The 21,710-nt window shown below is 49.1% G+C and overlaps 1 protein-coding gene across 1 annotated transcript in view; it reads right to left on the bottom strand.

The window, feature by feature from the left end:
* VPS53 (VPS53 subunit of GARP complex) overlaps positions 1-21,710 on the bottom strand; it is a 947,455-nt gene that overhangs the window by 896,468 nt on the left and 29,277 nt on the right. Inside the window, exon 2 of the mRNA XM_086954994.1 lies at positions 9,793-9,873. Coding sequence (XP_086811120.1) covers positions 9,793-9,873 — 81 coding nt within the window. The remainder of the gene's footprint in view (positions 1-9,792; positions 9,874-21,710) is intronic.

Genomic DNA, 21,710 nt, shown 5'->3' on the forward strand with positions numbered 1-21,710 from the left:
GGGTTTTATATGCAAAGGAGTAGGAGTATCACTTCACAGGGATGCAGATGACACACAGAGGTTAAAACCTCCTTGATCCAGAACAACTTCTTTCTACTATGCGTGGATGACAAACAACTATGTTCAGCTCAACCAAAAAAAGATAGAATTATTACTCAAAAACTACTTTGACTCAAAAGTTCATATGGCATTAACCGCTGGAGATTTCATAGTTGTTCACTCCCTCATAGTAGTTTCAAGCTAGGTGCATCCCTCGCCATGACACCATATAAAAAAAAAAATCACAAAAGCAGCAAATACCTATCTTCTGACTTTAAAAAACAAAGCCTCTTTTGACATCTGACAAGTTCTAATCTGCCGCTCATGTTCTGATTTGGTTGAGAGTGGAATTTGGCAATGCAGGTCTGGCAAGTGTACCACAACAATCTTCTGAAAGCAGCCTTTCACGCCACCATAAGAAGAAAAATTATCACATAGCCCCATCTTTTCTGCTTTACATTGACTTCCTTCTGAAGCATGATCTTAGTTCAAACGTGGATGACTTCCCTACAAAGCATTACATTTTAACACACCCTCTTACCCCACTGACCTAAATATAATCTCTGGTAGCAAATGACACTCATGAAACAAGGACACACGTTTGCACAAACAAAACGCGATTCAGAACCTCCAATGCCTGATACAATCATTTTGCAAGTCTGCAACCACATTTGGAAGCACTCTTCCAAGCGACCCACGACGGAACCTTAACTGTTGTGTTGTGCTGTGTTATGTGATGCAGATTTGTAGAGCAATCTATTACCTGGGAGGGTATCCTGGCACTGTGCTGGTGTTAGTCTAGACAAACATAAGGTTTACTGTGCCTACTCGAAAAGCCAGGTCTTCACCTTCTTGTGGAATTCAAGTATTGAGGAGGAGGCTTGTATGTGTAGCAGCAGGTTGTCTCAAGCTTCAGTAGTGATGAAGAAGGCTCGACCACTAGATCTGGTTTTATGTATGTGTGCGATTTGTAAAAGTAGGAGTCTGGGTGGGCGGAGGTGTCTGGAAGGTTTGTAAAAGCAAATAAGACTATTGAGGTGTGCTGGGACAGGGTTATGTAATGCCTTGAAAGTGTGGTTGAAAAGACTGTATTTTACTTGTTTGTGAATGGAGAGCCAGTGGAGCTCCTATGGCTGAGTTGTGATATAAGTGTGGTGTGGGAGGTGGAGAGTGATTCAGGCTGCAGAGATCGGAATGATCTGCAGCTTTCTGGTGAGTTTTTTATTGATCCTGGCATACAGATTGTTCTTGTAATCCAATTTGCATGTGAGCAGGGCGTGCATAACTATTTTCCAGGTGCTAATTGGCAGTCTTTTGAAAATCTTCCTCAGGATCTTCAGGGTATGGCAGCATGAGTTTGTGACCGCACTGACTTGGGCAGTCATGTCAAGTTTGCAGTCCTTGATTATCTCAAGGTTATTGGCGGGCTGATAGGGGTGAGTTTTGGTCCAAGATCTGCTGGCCACCAGGTGGAGTCCCATGGTGATGTGCTCCTCCTGAAGATCATGATTTCTGTATTGTTGGAGTTGAGCTTTAGACGGTTAATTTTAACCCAATGGCCAATGTCAGCCACCCAGGCATTGAATTTGATCCAGGTACTGGGCATCTTGTCCATGAGGGAGAGAATGAGTTGCGTGTCATCAGCATTTGAGATGACGTTGATATTGTGAGAGAAGATGATGCTGGCTAGAGGGATAATGTATGAGTTGCAGAGGGTCAGGATCAGGGAGGATCCTTGTGGAACGCCAAGGATAAGGTCACGAGCATCCGAGGTGTACAGTGCCAGGCTGACTGACTTGGTCCTCCCAGTAAGGATGGGGTGGATCCGTCAGAGTGCGTGTCCTTGGATTCCAATGGTGTGTAGGCGATGGATGAAGATAGGGTAGGAGACCATGTCAAATGCTATGGAGAGATACAGGATGATGAGGCCTGCCATGTTTTGTCCATCCAGAGTCATGCAGATGTTATCAGTTGCAGTAATGAGGTCAGTTTCCATGCTGTGTTTGCGCCTGTAACCAGACCGAGTGGTGTTGAGGAGTTAGTGGTCGATGAAGTATTAGGTGAGGTGCCTGTTGATGATTTTGCCTGGACGAGAAAGGTAAAAGGGAGATCAGTCTGTAGTTGGAGAGCGTTGAAGGCTCTACACAGGGTTTCTTTACCATTGGGAGAACAGTTGTGTGTTTTCCAAGCATCTGAGAAGGTCAAAGAAGAGGTGGAGGCATCTTTCCAATAACAGTTAAAGTACTCAACTATTCAAATTATAGTTCCCTAACATATAGCCTTCTAACCAATGCACCTCCATGTTTATGACAATGGCTTGCTTGTTTTACTTCACTTAAGATTGATAATGCCTCTAATGTTCCAAGTAACATTTTGTTCAATGGCACAGTACTCACTTTTGAATAAGGGCTGCTTAAGAAACATTATTATTTTTTTTTTGTAAAATCTTTTTATTGCTTTCAAACACAAACTAACCACATGAGAATGGCCGAGCATGTATGCATACAACAAGTTCTCGATATAGACCATGAGAAACAAGGCAAACATCTCCACTGCCCAGCAGGCCCAATTAAGGAACCATCTCCAATGTCCCGGAGTCATGCACTCGAGGCAGTAACCAATGACTGTTATAGGATATCATCCCAAATCAACACATCCCAGTCATAATGCCCCATGCACCAGTTCCATTCTCAATGCGGCCCCCAACTCCCCCACCCAATACCCACCCACCCAACCGCCGGCGCGTCAACTCTAAGATTACGTGTAATAGAGTGTTAGATCCAGTCAACAAGGGGGACCATACCTGTCTTCCAATGTACCTCTTGAACAGGTATAATGACCATTAAGGAGGTACAGGGACACCTCGCCGCGCTTCCCATCCCTAAGGGGGCCATTACTCTCTTAGTCCTCATCCCCGGTCAAGGCACTCCCCTCTGATTCAGACTCTATATCCGCCCCCTTCAGTTCAGTAACAAGTGCCTCCCACGCTTGCGCCCCCTCCAGGGCTTTGTCATTGTGGGACCTATGCGCCTGCTGCAGATGAACTGCGCCCTCGCTGCTCGCCCATAGGAGCAATGTTGCCCTCCATCTAAGGTAGCTGGGTCCCGCTGCAGCCTTCCAATGGGACGTAATATCTCTCTTAGCGAGCCACAGTCCCAAGTCCAGAAATGTACTCGTCAGTTTCGTTTTGCTAGTATGCGGAAACCAATGCAACAAGCAGGTCCCCTTATCCAGATCAATCCGTCGTCCAGTTACCTTGCAGAGCAGCTCGACCACTTCCTCCCAATACGTACCCAATTGCAGGCAACCCCACAACATATGCACCAGGTCCGCATCCCGCAACGTGCATAAGGGGCATTGTGCAGTGTCCACCTGAAAATATTGACCAGTGTAAGATACGCTCAGTGCAAAATAAAAAATTGGACCAATTGGAACCTGGCGTTTCTAGTGCCCTTCCACACCCTCTTAAGGATGTGCGACCAGACAGAGTCAGGTATCTCTTTCTCTATATCTGCCGCCCACTGTTCCTGCAGCTTCCGCAGCGGTGTCAGCCCCTCCCCGATCATGCGCCTATATAAACAGGTAACCGCCTTATAAGTGCCTGCTGCCATCACCACATATTGACACACTTTGCTTACTGGTGGTTCCGAGAGGCCCATGCCCCAGTGTTTTTGGATGGCAGTAACTAAGGCGGCATGTACTGAAAAATGACCCCGTGGGAGCCCAAAGCTCTCCTGCAGGGCACCATAAGGCAACAATACTCCATCCTCAAATAAATCTCCTACTATCTGCAGCCCTAGCCTCTCTCACTCCGCAAGAACAGACCAGTCCCCTCCATGTGGCAGGGCCGTGCACATCCCCAGTGGTATCTCCGGGGCATAGGGTCGCTGCGCGCCAATTCTATTGTGGTACCGCTTCCAACAATGTCTTAAAGTGCCTTCCTCAATCGTTAGTTCGGCCGCTCGCAACTTTTGCTGCAGTATCACATATGCTAGCACGTGCCTCGGAACTTACGGTTCGACTTCCTGTTCTGGTCCCCAGAATTCCTGTGCCACCGCTTGAGTAAGGCCCTGGAACTGCGCGGTAAGATAGTACAGCTCGAAGTCAGGGACTGCAAGGCCCCCCTCAGCTCTTGGTCGCGTCAGTGTATCCAGTGCTACTCTGCGCCGTCCCGTTCCCCAAATAAAGCCACCCACCGCTGAGCGGAGCTGCCGAAACAGCGCAACAGGTATCCGTATAGGTAAAGTACGGAAAAAGTTTAGCAGCCGAGGAAGTGCCACCATTTTCAGCAAAGCCACCTGACCCCGCCACCGACAATGGCAAGGTTCCCCAGAACTGCATACTGCCCTTAAGACCCCTTATTGCCCTGCTGATATTACCCTCCAGTAGGTCCTCCTAGGTATGATCTACGTGTCCCCCCAAATAGGGAAGGCACTTGGGCTCCTACTTTACGTCAGATAAATGCATAGGTTGGGCACTTGCTTTGTTGATCGGGAACACACAAGTTTTTTCCCAGTTGACTCGCAGGCCTGAGATATTCCCGAACCGGCGGAGCAGGTCTCGCGCTCCCTCCAGTGCCCCTCCAGCGTCCTTTAAGAAGAGCAAGAGGTCATCCGCGTACAGCAAAATATAGTGTATGCGGCCAAAGCTCCTTAGGCCTTGAAATTCCCTCCCAGTTCTGGCTCGCGTCACCAATGGTTCAATAGCAAGGGCAAATAGCAACGGGGAAAGTGGGCAGCCCGGTCTGGTGCCCCGCCCCACCGAATAAGAGGAGGAAATTACCCTATCCACTCTTACCCTAGCGCTCGCCGAGGAATATACAATTTCGATCCGCCGGATATAGCCCTCCCCAAGTCCAAAGGCTCTCATGACTGAAAATAAATAAGGCCATTCCAAGCTATTGAATGCCTTTGCAATGTCCACCTAGAGGACTATTGCCGGATTTTCCTCGCCATAGTCCCCGCTCAGTATACGTATCAATCTACGTACGCTACCAGCCGTGTTACGTGTAGGGATGAAGCCTTGTCATAAGGGGAAGGAGTCTGGTGGGCAGCACCGACTCAAAATCTTATAGTCAGTGGTGAGCATTGACAACGGCCGGTATGCTGCTGGGTCCGTGGGGTCCTTCCCTGGTTTAAGGAGGGGAATTATAATGGCTTCCCTAGTCGAGGTCGGCAGCACGCCCAATTGCTTAGCCTCACTATACATTGATAGCAACCTAGGAGCCAGAACATCGATGTAAGCCGAATAAAACTCGATAGGGAAGCCGTCGCTGCCCGGAGTCTTGTTGCGCGCCAACTGTTTAATGGCGCAACAGATTTCAGCTAACGAGATCTCCTGTCCAAGGGAGTCTGCATGTTCCTCCTCCACCGCTGGCAGCTCTAAGTCCTCCAAGAACGCCTGTATCTCCTTTCTGCAGTCTGCAAGTGACTCGTATATAAGGTAGCATAATAGGACCGAAACCGATAATTTGTATTCCAGCCCCCCCGATTCAGAGGTCAGCGCCAGGATAGGGAGGCATCTAGGGAGGGGGTTGGCCAGCAAAGTTAGTAAGGGGCCCCCCTTATCCCGTTCGGCAAGCGCACGGGTCAGATAAGTTCTGTAGTCAAAGCACCGTAGGCACTCCACCACCGCTTCCTTCAAGTTACGGACCGTGTCTCGAGCCGCAGGGTTAGTGGAGTGGTTTCGCTCAGCCGCCCTGAGGGACGTCTCTGCAACCTCTATTTCCTGTAGTAAGAGCTTCCGCACTCCCACCCGCTTAGCAATGCAAAACCCTCTGGTCACTACCTTGAAAGCGTCCCATTCCAAGTCCACTGTCGTGGCCGTGCCCTCATTCTCAGGAAAGTATTTTTCAATCCCCACTCCCAGCTCGGCGCGGAAGACCTGATCCTCCAGCAGCTCTGGGCGCAAGCGCCATGTCGGTATAGCAGAGAGCTCCGCGGCCCAGCAGAAACTCACTAGCAGTGGATTGTGGTCCGAGATGGTGCGCGACAAATACTCGCTATTGACTACTATAGCAGCCAGTCCCGGGTTACACAAAACCGCGTCAAGCCGCACATGCAGATCGTGTAAAGCGGAGAAATCCGAATAATCTTGTTCAGCTAGATGTTGAGCCCGCCAAACATCTACCAACCCCCAATGATCCTGCCAGTGGGCCCTGACCTTCGCTAATTTATGAATTGGAGCACCTGATAACGGGGGGTGGGACCTACCCAACATCACAATCAAGATTGAGTTAAAGTCTCCACCCAGCAACACTGGGTTTGTAAAATAGGTCGCCAGGGCATCAGATAATTGCTCAAAAAAGGCCGCCTGCTCCACATTAGGGGCATAAATACTACAAAGAGCCACCTCCCGCCCATGTAGGCGCCCCTTAACTGCCACATATCGGTCCTCTGGGTCTATTAATTGATCAGTCATCTGAAAGGTGACCCGTGCCCTAATCCAAATCAACACTCCCAGAGCAAAAGCTGAATAAGTGGTGTAGTAAAGCTGCCCTCGCCATCTACGCTGCAGCGCCAGCCCCTCTGCCCTGATCAAGTGTGTCTCTTGTAAAAACGCTATCTGCGCACCCCTGCGTACCAAATAGGAATGGACCTTGTATCTGCGCTGCATGGAATGCAATCCCTGTACGTTCCAGGTCACACACTTCACATCAGGTAACGGACCCATAGTACAAGCACAAAGGGAAATACAAAAACACCTCACTTCTCCTCAGTCGCGCCGGCCGGTGCCACCCTCCATCCCACCCAGTCCCATCCCCAAACATTCCCCCCCCCACCCTCAACATCATCCTTCCCCCCCAAGAACAGGCACGAACGTAGTGAATCCCATCCAAACTAGCCCAACTATCGCACAACGAAGTAAGGCTATCTAACTGGGAACCATCCGTTGGGGGTTGGATAGAGCCTAGCAAGTAACCCACAAACAGTCAATGCAGCATCTATTTACCGCCCCAGGAATCCCCAAAGCCATAGCCACCCTTCTGCCCCCCCCCCCACATAACTACACCTTCTTCATTTACATAGGCGTTGCACTGATACATCCAGAACATAGAAATCTAAAATCTGATTCACCGCTAGCCCATCCCAATTTTCACTTTTCAACACTCAGGCACATCAGCCCCCCCCCCCTCCAAGCAGCCCACAGAGTTTACTCATCTAGCAGTCCATCTGCTGTTCCCGGGGTGACCAGCGGCAGATGTACATTGTCAGACGCTGAAGAGTCCGCTTCTGACTGACCCTTGTCAGTGTCCGGGTCTGAGCCTCTTGGTAAAATTAGCAGCTTTTCGCCGGATAGCTCCGTCACCGCTTCCAGTGCCTCCCTGCGCTCCAGTTCCGTTTGTGAGGTAGACGGTTTCCGTAATCCCCGTCTTCGGCGCCTTATACGTTGTGACCTGCGAGGCTGTGAATCTGCAGCCATTTTTCGTGCTTCCTGCTCCAATCCATCTTTGCCAGCTCTATAAGACTCCAGCCAAGCCCACGCATCCTCCGGCGTGTCATGAAAGTGGGTCTTCCCATCTAGGATTATGCGCAATTTAGCCGGGAAGAACAGGGAGTACTGAATCCCCTCCGCCCGCAGTTCCTTCTTGACCGCCTGGGCCACCACCGTTCTCAGCCAGTCTTCCAGGTAGCTCACCATATCCGATCTCTATTTTTTCCAGTAGGCCTACTACCCAGATGTTGTTCCGCCGGTTCCTCCCTTCTGCGTCCTCAACACACTTTTCCAGCGCTGGATAGTGCAGTTTGCGCCGGCGTGACCTCTTGGACAGTGTCCTCCACCTGTATGACCCTATCCGACAATTTCGAGTGATCGGCTCACAGAAGTCCCAGCCCCGTCACCAACTGCGCGATGTCCTGCTGTAGGGCAGTGCGAGAATCTGCTTTAGCAACCAGGATCTTATCAAGCTGCTACTGCAGCCCCGGGTCCTGAGACAATCCATGCAGCTCCTGCTCAGTCTGAGGTGGGGGTTCAGTGTCAAATGGTGGGTGTTCTTCCTCTTTTCTCCCTCGGGGTTTGCCCATAGCGCCGATCGTTGGAACCCACTCGCAGGGACCGTACCGCTGGAGCACCCAAATAGCTGCAGGTGGCAACCAGGGCCCGCCTCTAAGCCAGACCAGGCAGAGTAATGTCTCACCACGGCTCAATCTGCCCCCTTGTAGTGTCACGTCCGTCGAGGCAGGGCAACGACAGCAGACCCATTAGTCTAATAGTCTCCCAAGCTAGGAGGCCGCGTCACTCTCTATAGGCCAGCTCTCAATGTCTTCAACGTCCTTCTACGCCACGGGAGTCCCCCAATGCCTTTGCAGTCCAAACTTCAGCCCGTTGTAGTGCCTCTAAGGTTCACCGTCGCCACTCTCAGCGCAGTTCTCCTCTCCACCAACATGCTCCAAGCGTGAACCCACCACCTCGCATTGCCCAAGCCTTCTCCGCGTCCCCGAGGCTTCCCACAGTGCCTCCAGGCCAGGTCGCTCACATCTCCTCACGACGGTCAGCAAGGGGTCCGCCACCCTTTGATGCACGGCGCGCTAACCTCCAGGGACGTCCAGTCACCCTCTCCTCATGCAGTGCCGTATCTGCTGTCTCGCCCCGTCCAGAGTCAACTGGCTCACTCTCACCGCCTGCCCCAGGACCCAGCCGTGGCCTCAAGCCCCTTCAACTCACCAGGGCGTCTCAGGGAGGGGGGACGACTACCCTCCGGGGCCACTGCACCAGCAGCCCGGGCCCCCACAGCGCATCAGCAGCCCCTGTCCGCCTCCGGAGCACCCGCCGATGCTAGCCGCCACTCGCTCTCTAGTTGCAGAGCTCGCCACTTCCTCGGCGCCGCGTCTCGCCCGAGTCTACTCCGCTCCGCTGCGTCGGTCGGGTAAATGTCCACTACCCGGCGGGCCCAGAGCTCCAGCGTCGGTGCGCCTCATCCGCCTCCGCAGCGGGTCTCCGTCGCTTCGCCACCTAGGCCGGATCAGCAGTGCTATTCACTCGCTGCATCTCCCCAGAGCCGGTTCAGCCCACAGCGCCGCCATTTTATGCTCCCTGGGACCCGCCGACTCAGCCCACGGCACCGCGCCGATATACCGATTGCCGCCGTCTTTTTGGGGAAAAGACACTCCGGGTCAGCTCCCCTCCACTTTGCCCGTCCCAGATGGGTGTGTGGGGGGGGGGTCTGTGGGTCAATTATGCAGGAGAATTGCGGGGTTCCTCAGCGAAGCTCGGCGCTCACGCTTTTCCTCGCCTCGGCATCCAAGCCACGCCCCTTCCTTAAGAAACATTGTTAATTAATAAATAAAATTGCATATCATACATTTTACAGATCACCGTAAAGCTAAGCAAACAGAATTGCACTATATACCCTTATGAACATTTAATGGGCAGTTTAAGATGGAACACTTTGGGTTTTCAACGTAAATTGTGATGCAGGCACTGCAATCTTTACCCTAACACATTGGTCAACACTTGAAGAAATGTAGTGCACTAAAGGATTTTGCCACATAATCTTGCTGCCCCATAATAACCGTTTTTTTTTTTACTTCCTGTGTTATTTACAGCGCTTACCTATGCATGTTTGCCTTTTCCAAGAGATATAAATATCAGATGTAACAATTACTCAATTTAATGGTAGGTAGTCATGTTGTACCCCACATTGACAATTGTATTTTCACATAATATTCCCTGTGTGTCATGGGGGCAACGGACATGATAAATGCGTACAAGTTAACGCAATTTAGACTCACCATAAAGAAGGGGTACACTTACTTGTTCTGTAGGAAAAAGTGAATTAATATATTCCACTGCATTGAAATCTGCCCTATCTAGGGCATCCTGGCTGGGAAAAACCTAGGTAGGGAAACAAGAACAGCAATTATACCACAAGCTTTGCAGAATGTGTTACAATTTAACAGGCAAATATACACAAATCAATGTTCAATGATAAAGTATATTCATATGATGCAGAACCACATCTAACCAAAGAGATACATTTCACTGTCCTGTCAATTTGGCAGGGACTGGCAGGACTCAAACTATGCTTGTCTGATAGCTACCTGGTGCACATGGTATGAAAAGTCATTTATTTTGGACCTCTTACTTATTTCACATAATGTAGTATTAGATTTGTCCTCAAGTTGTCCTCAATGTTGCTTTTATTATTGACCCAATCTAACCCATATGGTCCCCACGTCATGGTGTAGTCCATGCTTGATGAGTCCTAGAGTAGCATATTAGAACACCACCAGAGTCGCCACTGCAGAGACTACCTAACCAACTTGCCCTTTTTGGCCTGCTCCCCCAAGTCAGGAATCATAGGCAAATAAATGGGTGCCATCCATCCTAGAAGCGATCGGAGTACTGATGTACACATACTCCTTTTGTGTTCTGGCCTCACTGCCGGAACTGTGAAGTTCTTCCCTCTCTTTCCAAGATGGCTTGCCCTCTCTTCCTTTTGTACACAGATTGTGAATGTATATTTTTATCCTTTGCAATTCATTATTCACAGTCAAGTGCTATTACACGCGACTTTGACCTAGTGTTGTAAGGGGTTAGCAGTTATGGTCTCCAAGTTCCGCAAAACATTTGAGAGACCTTGGTCCCAGGCCCAGCTCTCACTCTTGGAAGGCCCCCGAGCAGCCGTATACTTGCTGTCCTTGTGCCTCGTATTTCCTTCTTCCGTTCTTTGTATTTGTGCCTTTACCTTTTAAGGTCTCGCTGGTGTTAGCAGCGCGTAGCGTTGCTCCAGCGAAAGACCTATTGTTGTGGGTTTCCTGGGAATGGCTGAGCGGGGGTGGTTACGTGCATTTCTTTGGCGATTTCATCTCTAGCACGCACTTCAGCCTGCGCGCTAGCATCACGTGTTGAGACATTCCCGTGCGCTGCAGCTCTGGTGTAGAGAACGCGCCTAATGACTTCCGTGTTTGTTTAGATATCTTTTCTAGCATGCGCTTGAGCTGGCGCGTTAGCATCACGTGGACATTCTCGGGCGCTGCAGCTCTGGTGTAGTGAACGCGCCTAATGACTTGCGTGTTTGTTTATATTTCATTCCTAGCACGCACTTCAGCTGGCGCGTTAGCATAACGTTTTGAGACTCTGCCGGGCGCTGCAGCTGTGGTGTAGAGAACGTGCCTAATGCTGTGTGTCTTTAGTTTGTTGTTTGGGGCAAGCGTCAAGCGGCAAGCGCATAGGAAAGTGAAAATCAATTGAATAGCGTCACATGTAAAAGAAAAACACATATTGGATCCACAAAGAAGAGCAATGCTGCATAAGGTAAGTATTTGTATAATAAACAGCGGCACGCTTCACATGTAAAAACACATATTGGACCCACAAAGAAGAGCAATGCTTCATAAGAAAATAAGTATTTATATAATAAACAACGGCACGCGCACAGAAAACTACACTGCAATTGAATTAGTGTTAACATCGCGCACAGGGAACTAAACTGCAATTTAATTACATCAAATGTAAAAACACATATTGGACCAACAAAGAAGACTAAAGCTTCATGAGTAGAGTACTGTGCACCCCATTAGCCAAGTTGCAGAGATGCCACGTGTCATCAAAAGGTGCCGGCAGGAGTACATGTATCTACCTACTTCCAATACTAAGCAGCCAGTCTGTCGTGTCACTTGGCGAATGTGTACGAGGGATAGAGTTGGCAAATCAGGGTCGGTGAGCTAGGCAAACAAAGGAAATTTAGGGGAAGCATGTCTTTTGGCTGCCAAGCGGTAATTTTGAAGGGCTGCTAAACAACCGTGTGGGAACCCAGGCGCCATTTAAACAAAATAAGGGAAATACAGAGAAACATTTACTGTTTGGAAGGTTTTGCTTCCCCTACAACGCTCACTTGGCATGCAGTCATGCCTTATTTTGTCCAGTACTGAGAAGTGAGCAGTGTGAGTACTTGCACGCTGATGTGCCTGCTGCCACTGCAGTCTAGAAAAATAAGAGCCCAAATCGGGTCCGTTTCGCGGCCCATGTTTCAAAACATTGCTGGTGCGCGGACCCGATGAGACCCGGCCTACTTAAAGCCTTGATAACCAAGCAGAAGAATCTTCCTACGTTCAGGAAGGCTTTAGCGGTCTGATTGCCTAACAGATGTGCGCAGATGACGCTGCTTCTTGACTCTCTTTCAAGGTGGCTTTGGTGTAATAGCTCGGATGGCGAATGCAATTACAACAGAGATGCGTTGATTTTCATTTGTTTGCGCACTAATGCACGTTTAATCCTCATATGTGGATAGCAACAGTACCATTTGGTTGGGGGTGGGGGAGGGGTCAGTACAAGTTAGTGCGTCGCTACTAAGCCACAGGAGGAGGTACGCAGTCGCTGCCTAATAGTTGTTTTTGTGCCATTAGCTGCAGGCAGGGTTACCCCCAGATCCACGAGGACTTCCCGCAGTTCGCTTGAGCCGGGTACAATCTATAAATTAGAATATGACACTTACTGTTGGCTGTTGTGAGGCGCTGAAGAAGACTGTTCGGAAACCGGCACATACTCTGTCGCAGGTGCATTACGCCGCTGAGCTATGGGCGAGCGTGCAGTGTTTGCTGGAGGTGGCTGTGCTGTTTTTCAATGCTTAATATCATATAGATAATGAACCAGGAGTTAGAGGCTTGTGTGCACCTTCGTGTTCCACAGGGGAGGGGCAGGGGTAGGCCAGTCTTGAGTAATCAGTATCGCTAGGCATGCTGGGACGAGTAGGCCGCCACTTGTGACACAAGTGCAACTACAAGTCCCAGCATGCTTACAACTGCTAACTGAGATACAGGACCCTTGCTCCCTAACACCACTTAGTGCGCGCCTGGATGTGTAGGCTTTCTCGCGCTAGACCTTGCACCTGCTTAGCAGTGCGAGTGAGGGTGACTACCTTAAACGGAGGTGACACACACGGCGCCAACACCCATAACAAGGTTTCCAAGACCGTGCACCACATTAGCCAAGTTACGGAGATGCCACGTGATATCAAAAGGTGCCAACAGGAGTACATGTATCCACCTATTCTCAGGACTAAACAGCCCATCTGTCGTGTCACTTGTAAAGCCCTACAAATGTTAGAGCTTTCTGTCTAATATAATCTGTCTCCAAATATACTTGGCCTTCATATACAATTTATATGCCAATGCTGTTTACCTTGCTCTTCTCTCGTATTGCTATCTGTTTATTAGGCTTTGGCAGTTGTCTTAAACAGCCTGACCTTTTCCACATCGGTGCCATGCCGCGTTCATTCATTTCCTGCTTAGTGAGTCAGTATCAGTGTTAAAAGCTTTGCTTTCAGATATTGTAGGTCTGAATGTCCGATTTATTGGTGCTGGTGTTTACTTAGAGCTGTTATTACATTTTGTTAATTGGGCTTTTGCACTCGCTGCAGTGGCGTAACGAACCTTGAGGGGGGCCCCCCTGCAGGGTATGTGAAGGGGCCCCCTCTGGACTCAATCTAGAGCTCCCCAGCAGAAGTGCGGTGCTGATGGGGCCCCTTGGAGGGTGAGGGCCCCCCGCACCCTGGGGGCTGCAGGGGCCTGTGTTACGCCCCTGCCACAGAGGACATGCGCAAGACCAAGGACGAGCATCCACTCAGGGGCCCCAATGGAACGGTGCCTATACCACATCTTACACAGATCAGCCACTGCCATCGCCCCCAGCTCTGCTGTACCATCAACTGCTCCATCGAAAACCGCCACCTCTCCCGACAAATGGAAACTCACCGAGATCAAACCGAAGCTGCAGAAGCAATCCTCAGACCGACAGACATCAAGAACTTCAGACTGATCTCTCTTCTCCCCTTCCCAGCATGAGTTCATGGTAGCAAACCATACCCTGGACGACTCCCAATTTGGCTTCCGAAGCAACCACAACACAGAGACTGCACTCCTCGCTGCCACAAACAACATCTGCTCTTGACTGGGGCGAGAGGGCAGCCCTCATCCTACTAGACCTCTCAGCCACCTTCAACACATTTCACCCCACATCCTTATCACCAGACTCTACAACACCGGCATCTGAGACAGGGTTCTGGACTGGATCCACTTCTTCCTTACCGGCCGAACCCAGTGAGTCAGACCACCACCGTTCCTCTAAGAACTCACAGAGATCAGCTGTGGAGTCCCCCAGGCCTTTCTCAGAGAGTCCCACCCTTCTTAACGTGTATATTAATATGTACATGGCCCCCTTTGCAGCCATCGTCTGAAGCCATGGACTCAGCATCGTCTCCTACCCCGACAACACCCAGCTGATTCTCTCCTACACCAATGAACCCTCAACCACCAGAACCTGCTTCCACAGTAAAATGAAGGCCATCGCTGAAAGACAACTGCCTCAAGCTCAAGTTGAACAAGACCAAAGTGGTCATCCTGGGACCCACTGTGTCAGACTAGGATGACTCCTGGTGGCCAGCTGCTCTGGCTGCTACCCCCACCGGATGGAACACGCACGCCACCAGGGCATCATACTGGATCTTCGATCACGATGAATCAACAAATTAATGCAATTGCCTCAGCCTGCTTCCACACACTTCGCCTGCTCCGAAAGACTTTCAGATCGATGCCCACAGAATCCAGATAGACCGTAACCCACGCACTCATCACCAGCAGACTCGACTATGGCAACGCACTCTACGCCGGCGCCACCCAGAAACAGCTCATTAAACTTCACTATCTCCAAAACGATACCTCCAGACTGGTCTTCGCCATCCCCCACCACAGCCATATCATGCAACACCTCCGACAACGTTACTGGCTTCCAGTCAACAAGAGATTAACTTTCAAGCTCCTCACTCACACCTAGAAAGCCCTACACAATGAAGGGTCAGCATACCTGAACCCTCGTCTCACATACCCACCAGACAACTCCGATCTTCACAACACCCCCTCGCCTCCATCCACACGATCCAAAAGAACAGAACCTAAGAAAGATCGTTCTCCTACCTCGCCGCCAAGACACGGAACTCCCTGCCCCGGCACCTCAGGCAATCAGCGTCACTGACCTAATTCAGGAAGGGCCTCAAGACCTGGCTCTTCGATTGATCCTCCACCTAGTCCACCCAGCAGCCTCCCCTCCCCCCCTCCAGCACCTTGAGACCCTCACGGGTGAGTAGTTGTACTTTACAAGCCTCTGAATGATTGACTAGATGAAAAACTTGTGTTAAGTTCTGGCGTGAAAGGGTACATAGTAGAAAATGAGTATTCAACAGACTCGCTGCTATTTCTGTGGGCATCAATCCAAACCACATTGAGAGGAAAACTTATTAGAGATTCATTCCTACATGAAAGACAACAGTATGTGGAACAAGTAGGACTAAGGTAAAGGATAGGAGAACTCATATCCAGAGACAGTAAACGTCCGGCAACTCAAATACTATGTGGACTGGGAAATAAAAATACACATTGAATTGATTATTCACAAAAAAGTCTGAATATGTATGTCCTTGCACGACTCTGACAAAGGCACTACCAAGGAGATAAAACTCAGGCAAGATGGTGAAGGCAAAATTGAAAAAGCGTGAAGCACAATCTTCAATTCCAGTCAAAAGGAATAAAAATAGACAATTATTCAGACACTCTCAAGATGCCACACAAGCCTTTGGTACTAAAGACTTAAACCACACTGACCAACAAGATACTTCACATGAAGAATCTTGCTTCATGGAACTCCTGCATCTCTCCAATGTAATGGCTGATTGAAGGAAATTATTTGAAGGAGAATCAACAAATATAGAAATCACAGAAGCAATCTCAGAGCTTGCATACAATAAGCACACAGGGAAGATGGCGCCCTAAACAAACACCATAGGATAGGCAAATCGACACAATCAAGATGTATGAGGCATTCAAAGAAGTTGAATCAGCAGGAAGCCTTCAATCTTTCCCCAATAAAACTGATCCCAAAACCAGGCATGACCCGAATTTATTGTGAATATCTCTAAGGAATGTAGACATGACTATTCTATAGAAAAGTCTAGCCAAAGACTCAATAAGGTCATCCCTTAAGTCATAATTTCATTCATAATTCATAGGTGGCTTTGTACCATGTCACTCCAAAATTCCTTATTGAAACTGTTCAGCGAATAAGTCAACACACTGTTCTCTCTGAGGGTAACTCTTTGTGGTTGTGATTAGGACAGAGTTTCAATAGGAAAGGCATTTTTTTGTTTTCTAAATTGCCTTTGCAGCTTTTGACAAGTTTGCATGAAACTTTCTTTAAAAAAAGGTACATTCACTTTGGGTTCTTCATGGCAAGTTTGGTGCTGATCTAGCAAGTGAGGGAATCTCATTATGATTCTATGCTCTTCCATAGAGGCTGAATAGAATTACATTAAACTTGGTACAAAGGTAGAACTTCATTCAAAGATTGTGCTTTATTTAGCTTAGCATAAATCTTTTCAATTGTTTATGAAAAATGAGCACTCTAAAAGGTGCTTGTTTGGACATGAAGAGGTTAAAGTTTAGAAATAATTTGAATGTTAATTCCATTCCAGGATCCTCTGGTGATTTGCGCATCAATGGAAGATCTAACTCTGGAGTCATTAATCCACCTTGTTCTGATTGGCTGGCCATCACAGGAGCATTCTGTTATGGCTGCTATTATCCACCAAGGTGCATCAAGCAAAGGGGGGCAGGTTGAAGCTACCATGATGCTCAGTCCCATGTGGGGGGTGGCTCCAAAGGGACCACTCTGGTATCAAAATAAAAAGCAAATAAAATATTATCAAGGGATTCACAGATTCTACGACGGATTTGCAGACCCAGAACCTTCCCTGGCTGCTGCGGATGCTCCTTGACCTCAACATTCATGAATCCACAAAGGATCCAAAATCCCTGAACAAAATTGAAAAAAAAGTATTTAGAGCACTAATGCAGTCCTTAGCCAATGGCCACACATGGGGTTAGGCTACACGTTATGGGGTAGGAGAAGGGTCTACCCCAGTGCATTCCCTGCAGCCAATGCCCTACAGTGCATGGCCAAAGGCTGTGTCTACTGCAAGCTGGCCACCTGTGGACATTCGCAGTGCCAAAGGCCAGCAGACCTCCACACAAGGGGTTACACCGCGGTATAAGAGTCTCTTCATATGCAAGTCCAATCCAAGGTGCATATAGTAGAATACATATTCATTTATTTTTTCATTGGTGATATAAAAAAGACAGCCAACGCATTTCGTTCACCATGCTTGAACTTCGTCAGGGCAATTGTAGTAGTGCATGGATCAGGTATGGTCTTTGCCTATTATAAGCTCGATCCCTTAATTGCAAGGAATCCTCATGTTTCCTGCTGATGTAAGTGATTCAGCCAGGGTTGCCTAATAGGTCTCTTAATGCATTATGGGTGAGATGTGAGGAGGTGCACCACAAATTAATAGTGGTGCAGGACACGAATCAAGGTGTCTCAGATGGAGGCTTATTAGATGACCCTGACTGAATCACTTACATCAGCAGGAAACAAGATGATATAGTGGATACTATACCTGATCGATACTCTACTACAATTGCCCTGACAAAGTTCTTGTATGTTGAACGAAACGCATTGGTTGTCTTTTTTATATCACCAACGAAAAAGAAAATAAAGATGTAGTAGACTATTTGCAACTTGGATTGGACTTGTATAGGAATGGACTTTAAGATTGCACCACCACATAAGTGTTTTTGGGATCTTGTCCGGCCATTAGTTCGCACCTTGGGAGTGGCAGGTGCTTGGTTTGATGCACACAGTAAAATTACAATTTCTGACAAGTTGGGAGAAAGGGAAGGTGTAGTACTGCGCACAATGGGATTTGGCTGCACTGGAAGAGTTAGATGCAAGGGCTGAGAGGAGGCAAGGCCTTGCGGTTAGCCACACTGCAGGTGACTGAATGCTGTACACACTGGAGGCTGGCCATTGATAGAGGGTTGGAAGTGGGGCCTTGGACCACCACTGTGGGTGTAGCTGCCCCTAATGAATTGAGTGCGGCCGGTGGAAGGTCAGGCCCTGTATCCAATCCTGCTGCACAAGGTGAAGGCAATGTGCAAAGATGGTTATCACCTATGGAGGATGAGGCCAAGGCCTGGATAGCATTCAGTGATGGACACTGAGCGGTTTATTTACAAGCCCATTGCGACGCCGGTGCATCACTTTTTTTGCGCACACCGGCGGCACAATGGTCGTGCCTATATTTACAAGACCATGTAAAGTCACCCTTTGTGACTTTTCATGATCTTGTAAATTTGGGCCCCTTTCATGCATTACTCTGCGGCCTGAGAGGGGCGTTCCATCGGTGTTATTGCGGGTGTTCCGATGCAATATCCATGGAACTAGATGCATTCCCAGATTTACAACATTTTTTAAAACTTGGAATGCGTCAAAATCCTCTGACTCCCCGAAGAGGTGCAGGAATGGTGCAACAATGAGAAACACTTTAATTTCTCCTCGTTTTTTCCTCTTTCCATGCATGGTGCATTCTGCAGCATACATAGAAAGAGAAAATTGCATTAATGATTGTTTTTGTGCAGGAAGGCGTCCCTCCCTGCACAAAAACTATCATCCACGCAGCGCAGGCACCCTTACAAAATGATGCACTGGTGCCTGTGCTGCCGCATGGCGCAGATTGTGTGCCAGCACGGGGGAAAGCACAGGGATGCGTTGTATTGTTGTTAATACGACGCATCCCTGTGCTTTGAAAATGACGCAGCATGGCGCATCTAAACGGCTTGTGGCGCCGCTCTGTATAATTTTCTTGTATTTGAGGCCCTGAGGGTTAGCTGCCCACACAGTACTAGGCCAGAGACCTACCCCCACTGTGCACAACTAAAGGATGCTGGCTACCTGTGAAAGGCTGGGCACGGGGAACTGTTGGAGATCATAAAACATCTGAATAATTCACTGAAAAAAGCAAAGTTTAAAGTGAGGGTGTAGTTAGTTTTGGAACGTATGTATGATTCTCTTTTGATGTGTGGCATTACATGCGACCTCGTCATTTAATATCGAATACAAAAACGCTTAAAGAAGTGGAAAAATGCCAGGACTTGATGATCTGTTCACTTGTGATATGGAGATGCTTCCGGTCACTAAGAACTAAGCCAAAAGTCGGCCTAGAATTGAACAGAGATCACGGACAGCCTTTGATTCGTCCGAGGAGCGTGCAATGGACACCACATTGAGATGCGCTATAAAAGAATATGTGACATGTCTGTGAAGAGCTCAGACTTGGTGCCAGGACTGTAAACTGAAGGGAGCCCGGGGGCACGCCTGTGTGAAGCACTGGAATGTCACTGCAACAGGTATGACCCGAGGCTTGGGGAGACGTGCTGAGGTGTGGGAGGAGCCCGTGCCAGAAAGTGAGATGCGGTTAAAATGCCTCCCTGGGCGCGTGAGAAAGAAGCAGCTGAGGTTTAAGCCAGTGGCGTAACGAAACGAGGGGGCCCCCCTGAAAACTACATGGAGGGGGCCCCCCTCCATTTCTCTGTGCCAGTCTAGAGCTCTCAGGCCAGCGACCCGCCATACTGCCGGGGATGCGGGGTGATTGTTACGCCACTGTCACCAATACAGCCATTATAAGTAACACTGGATGGTGCAGTTAAAGGTTGGGCTTAGTCTGCCCGCAGGCTATCATAGGTGGTGGTCCATTCATTACAGGGCCCCTGCCATCAGTAGTCCGGGGTAGTTTGCCCTTTTTTAGGTGGGTTTCCTGATGCAGACTCCTGTCATGATATACAACACCGGGCCCACTCATCCTTCAGTTTTGACAAAAGTGCATCCACTGCTCCTTCTCATTTCCGTTTTAAAACATTAGACACTGCGACAACGCAGTATTTCAAAAGCAGATGTAACTACAAAAAGCACATTTTGATAATACATTTTTATTATTAGACAATAGTAATCGTAAGAGGCATTGCATAGCTTCATACACACTTTGACCCCAATTCCATCACCGTCTCTCTCTCTCTTTGTCAGTCAGTCTCTCTCTTTCAGTCAGTCAGTCAGTCTCTCTCTTTCAGTCAGTCAGTCTCTCTCTTTCAGTCAGTCAGTCTCTCTCTGTCAGTCAGTCAGTCTCTCTCTCTCTCTCTATCAGTCAGTCAGTCAGTCACTCTCTCTCTGTCAGTCAGTCAGTCACTCTCTCTCTGTCAGTCAGTCTCTCTCTCTCTGTCAGTCTCTCTATCTCTCTCTTTCTGTCAGTCTGTCAGTCAGTCAGTCTCTCTCTGCCAGTCAGTCTCTCTCTCTCAGTCAGTCTATCTCTCTCTGTCAGTCAGTCTCTCTCTGTCAGTCAGTCTCTCTCAGTCAGTCAGTCAGTCTCTCTCAGTCAGTCAGTCAGTCTCTCTCAGTCAGTCAGTCAGTCTCTCTCAGTCAGTCAGTCAGTCTCTCTCAGTCAGTCAGTCAGTCTCTCTCAGTCAGTCAGTCAGTCTCTCTCAGTCAGTCAGTCAGTCTCTCTCAGTCAGTCAGTCAGTCTCTCTCAGTCTGTCAGTCAGTCAGTCTCTCTCAGTCTGTCAGTCAGTCGGTCTCTCTCTGTCAGTCTCTCTCTCTGTCAGTCCCTCTTTCTGTCAGTCCCTCTTTCTGTCAGTCCCTCTTTCTGTCAGTCCCTCTTTCTGTCAGTCCCTCTCTCTGTCAGTCCCTCTCTCTGTCAGTCCCTCTCTCTGTCAGTCCCTCTCTCTGTCAGTCCCTCTCTCTGTCAGTCCCTCTCTCTGTCAGTCCCTCTCTCGGTCAGTCCCTCTCTCGGTCAGTCCCTCTCTCGGTCAGTCCCTCTCTCGGTCAGTCCCTCTCTCGGTCAGTCCCTCTCCCTGTCAGTCTCTCTCCCTGTCAGTCTCTCTCCCTGTCAGTCTCTCTCCCTGTCAGTCTCTCTCCCTGTCAGTCTCTCTCTATCTGTCAGTCTCTCTCTATCTGTCAGTCTCTCTCTATCTGTCAGTCTCTCTCTATCTGTCAGTCTCTCTATCTCTCTCTTTCGGTCAGTCTCCCTCAGTCAGTCTCTCTCTTTCTGTCAGTCAGTCTCTCCCTTTCTGTCAGTTAGTCTCTCACAGTCGCTCTCTGTCAGTTTCTCTCAGTAAGCTAGTCTTTCTCTCTCAGTCAGCCAGTCGATCTCTCTCAGTCAGCCAGTCTCTCTCTCTCTCAGCCAGCCAGTCTCTCTCTCTCTCTCTCAGCCAGCCAGTCTCTCTCTCTCTCAGCCAGCCAGTCTCTCTCTCTCTCTCTCTGTCAGCCCCTCTCTCTGTCAGTCCCTCTCTCTGTCAGTCCCTCTCTCTGTCAGTCCCTCTCTCTGTCAGTCCCTCTCTCTGTCAGTCCCTCTCTCTGTCAGTCCCTCTCTCTGCCAGTCCCTCTCTCTGCCAGTCCCTCTCTCTGCCAGTCCCTCTCTCTGCCAGTCCCTCTCTCTCAGCCTCTCTCTCTCACTCTCTTTCTCTCTGTCAGTCAGTCTTCCAGACAGTCTCTCTCAGTCTCTCTTTCTCCGTCAGTCTCTCTTTCTCCGTCAGTCTCTCTTTCTCCGTCAGTCTCTGTCAGTCAGTCCCTCTCTCCATCAGTCTCTCTTTCTCCGTCAGTCCCTCTCTCCGTCAGTCCCTCTCTCAGTCTCTCTCTCAGTCTCTCTCTCAGTCTCTCTCTCAGTCTCTCTCTCAGTCTCTCTCTGTCAGTCTCTCTCTGTCAGTCTCTCTCTGTCAGTCTCTCTCTGTCAGTCTCTCTCTGTCAGTCTCTCTCTGTCAATCTCTCTCTCTCGGCCTCTCTCTCTCGGCCTCTCT

This window comes from Lissotriton vulgaris, chromosome 2_1, assembly GCF_964263255.1.
Source record: "Lissotriton vulgaris chromosome 2_1, aLisVul1.2, whole genome shotgun sequence".
Lineage (NCBI taxonomy): Eukaryota > Metazoa > Chordata > Amphibia > Caudata > Salamandridae > Lissotriton > Lissotriton vulgaris.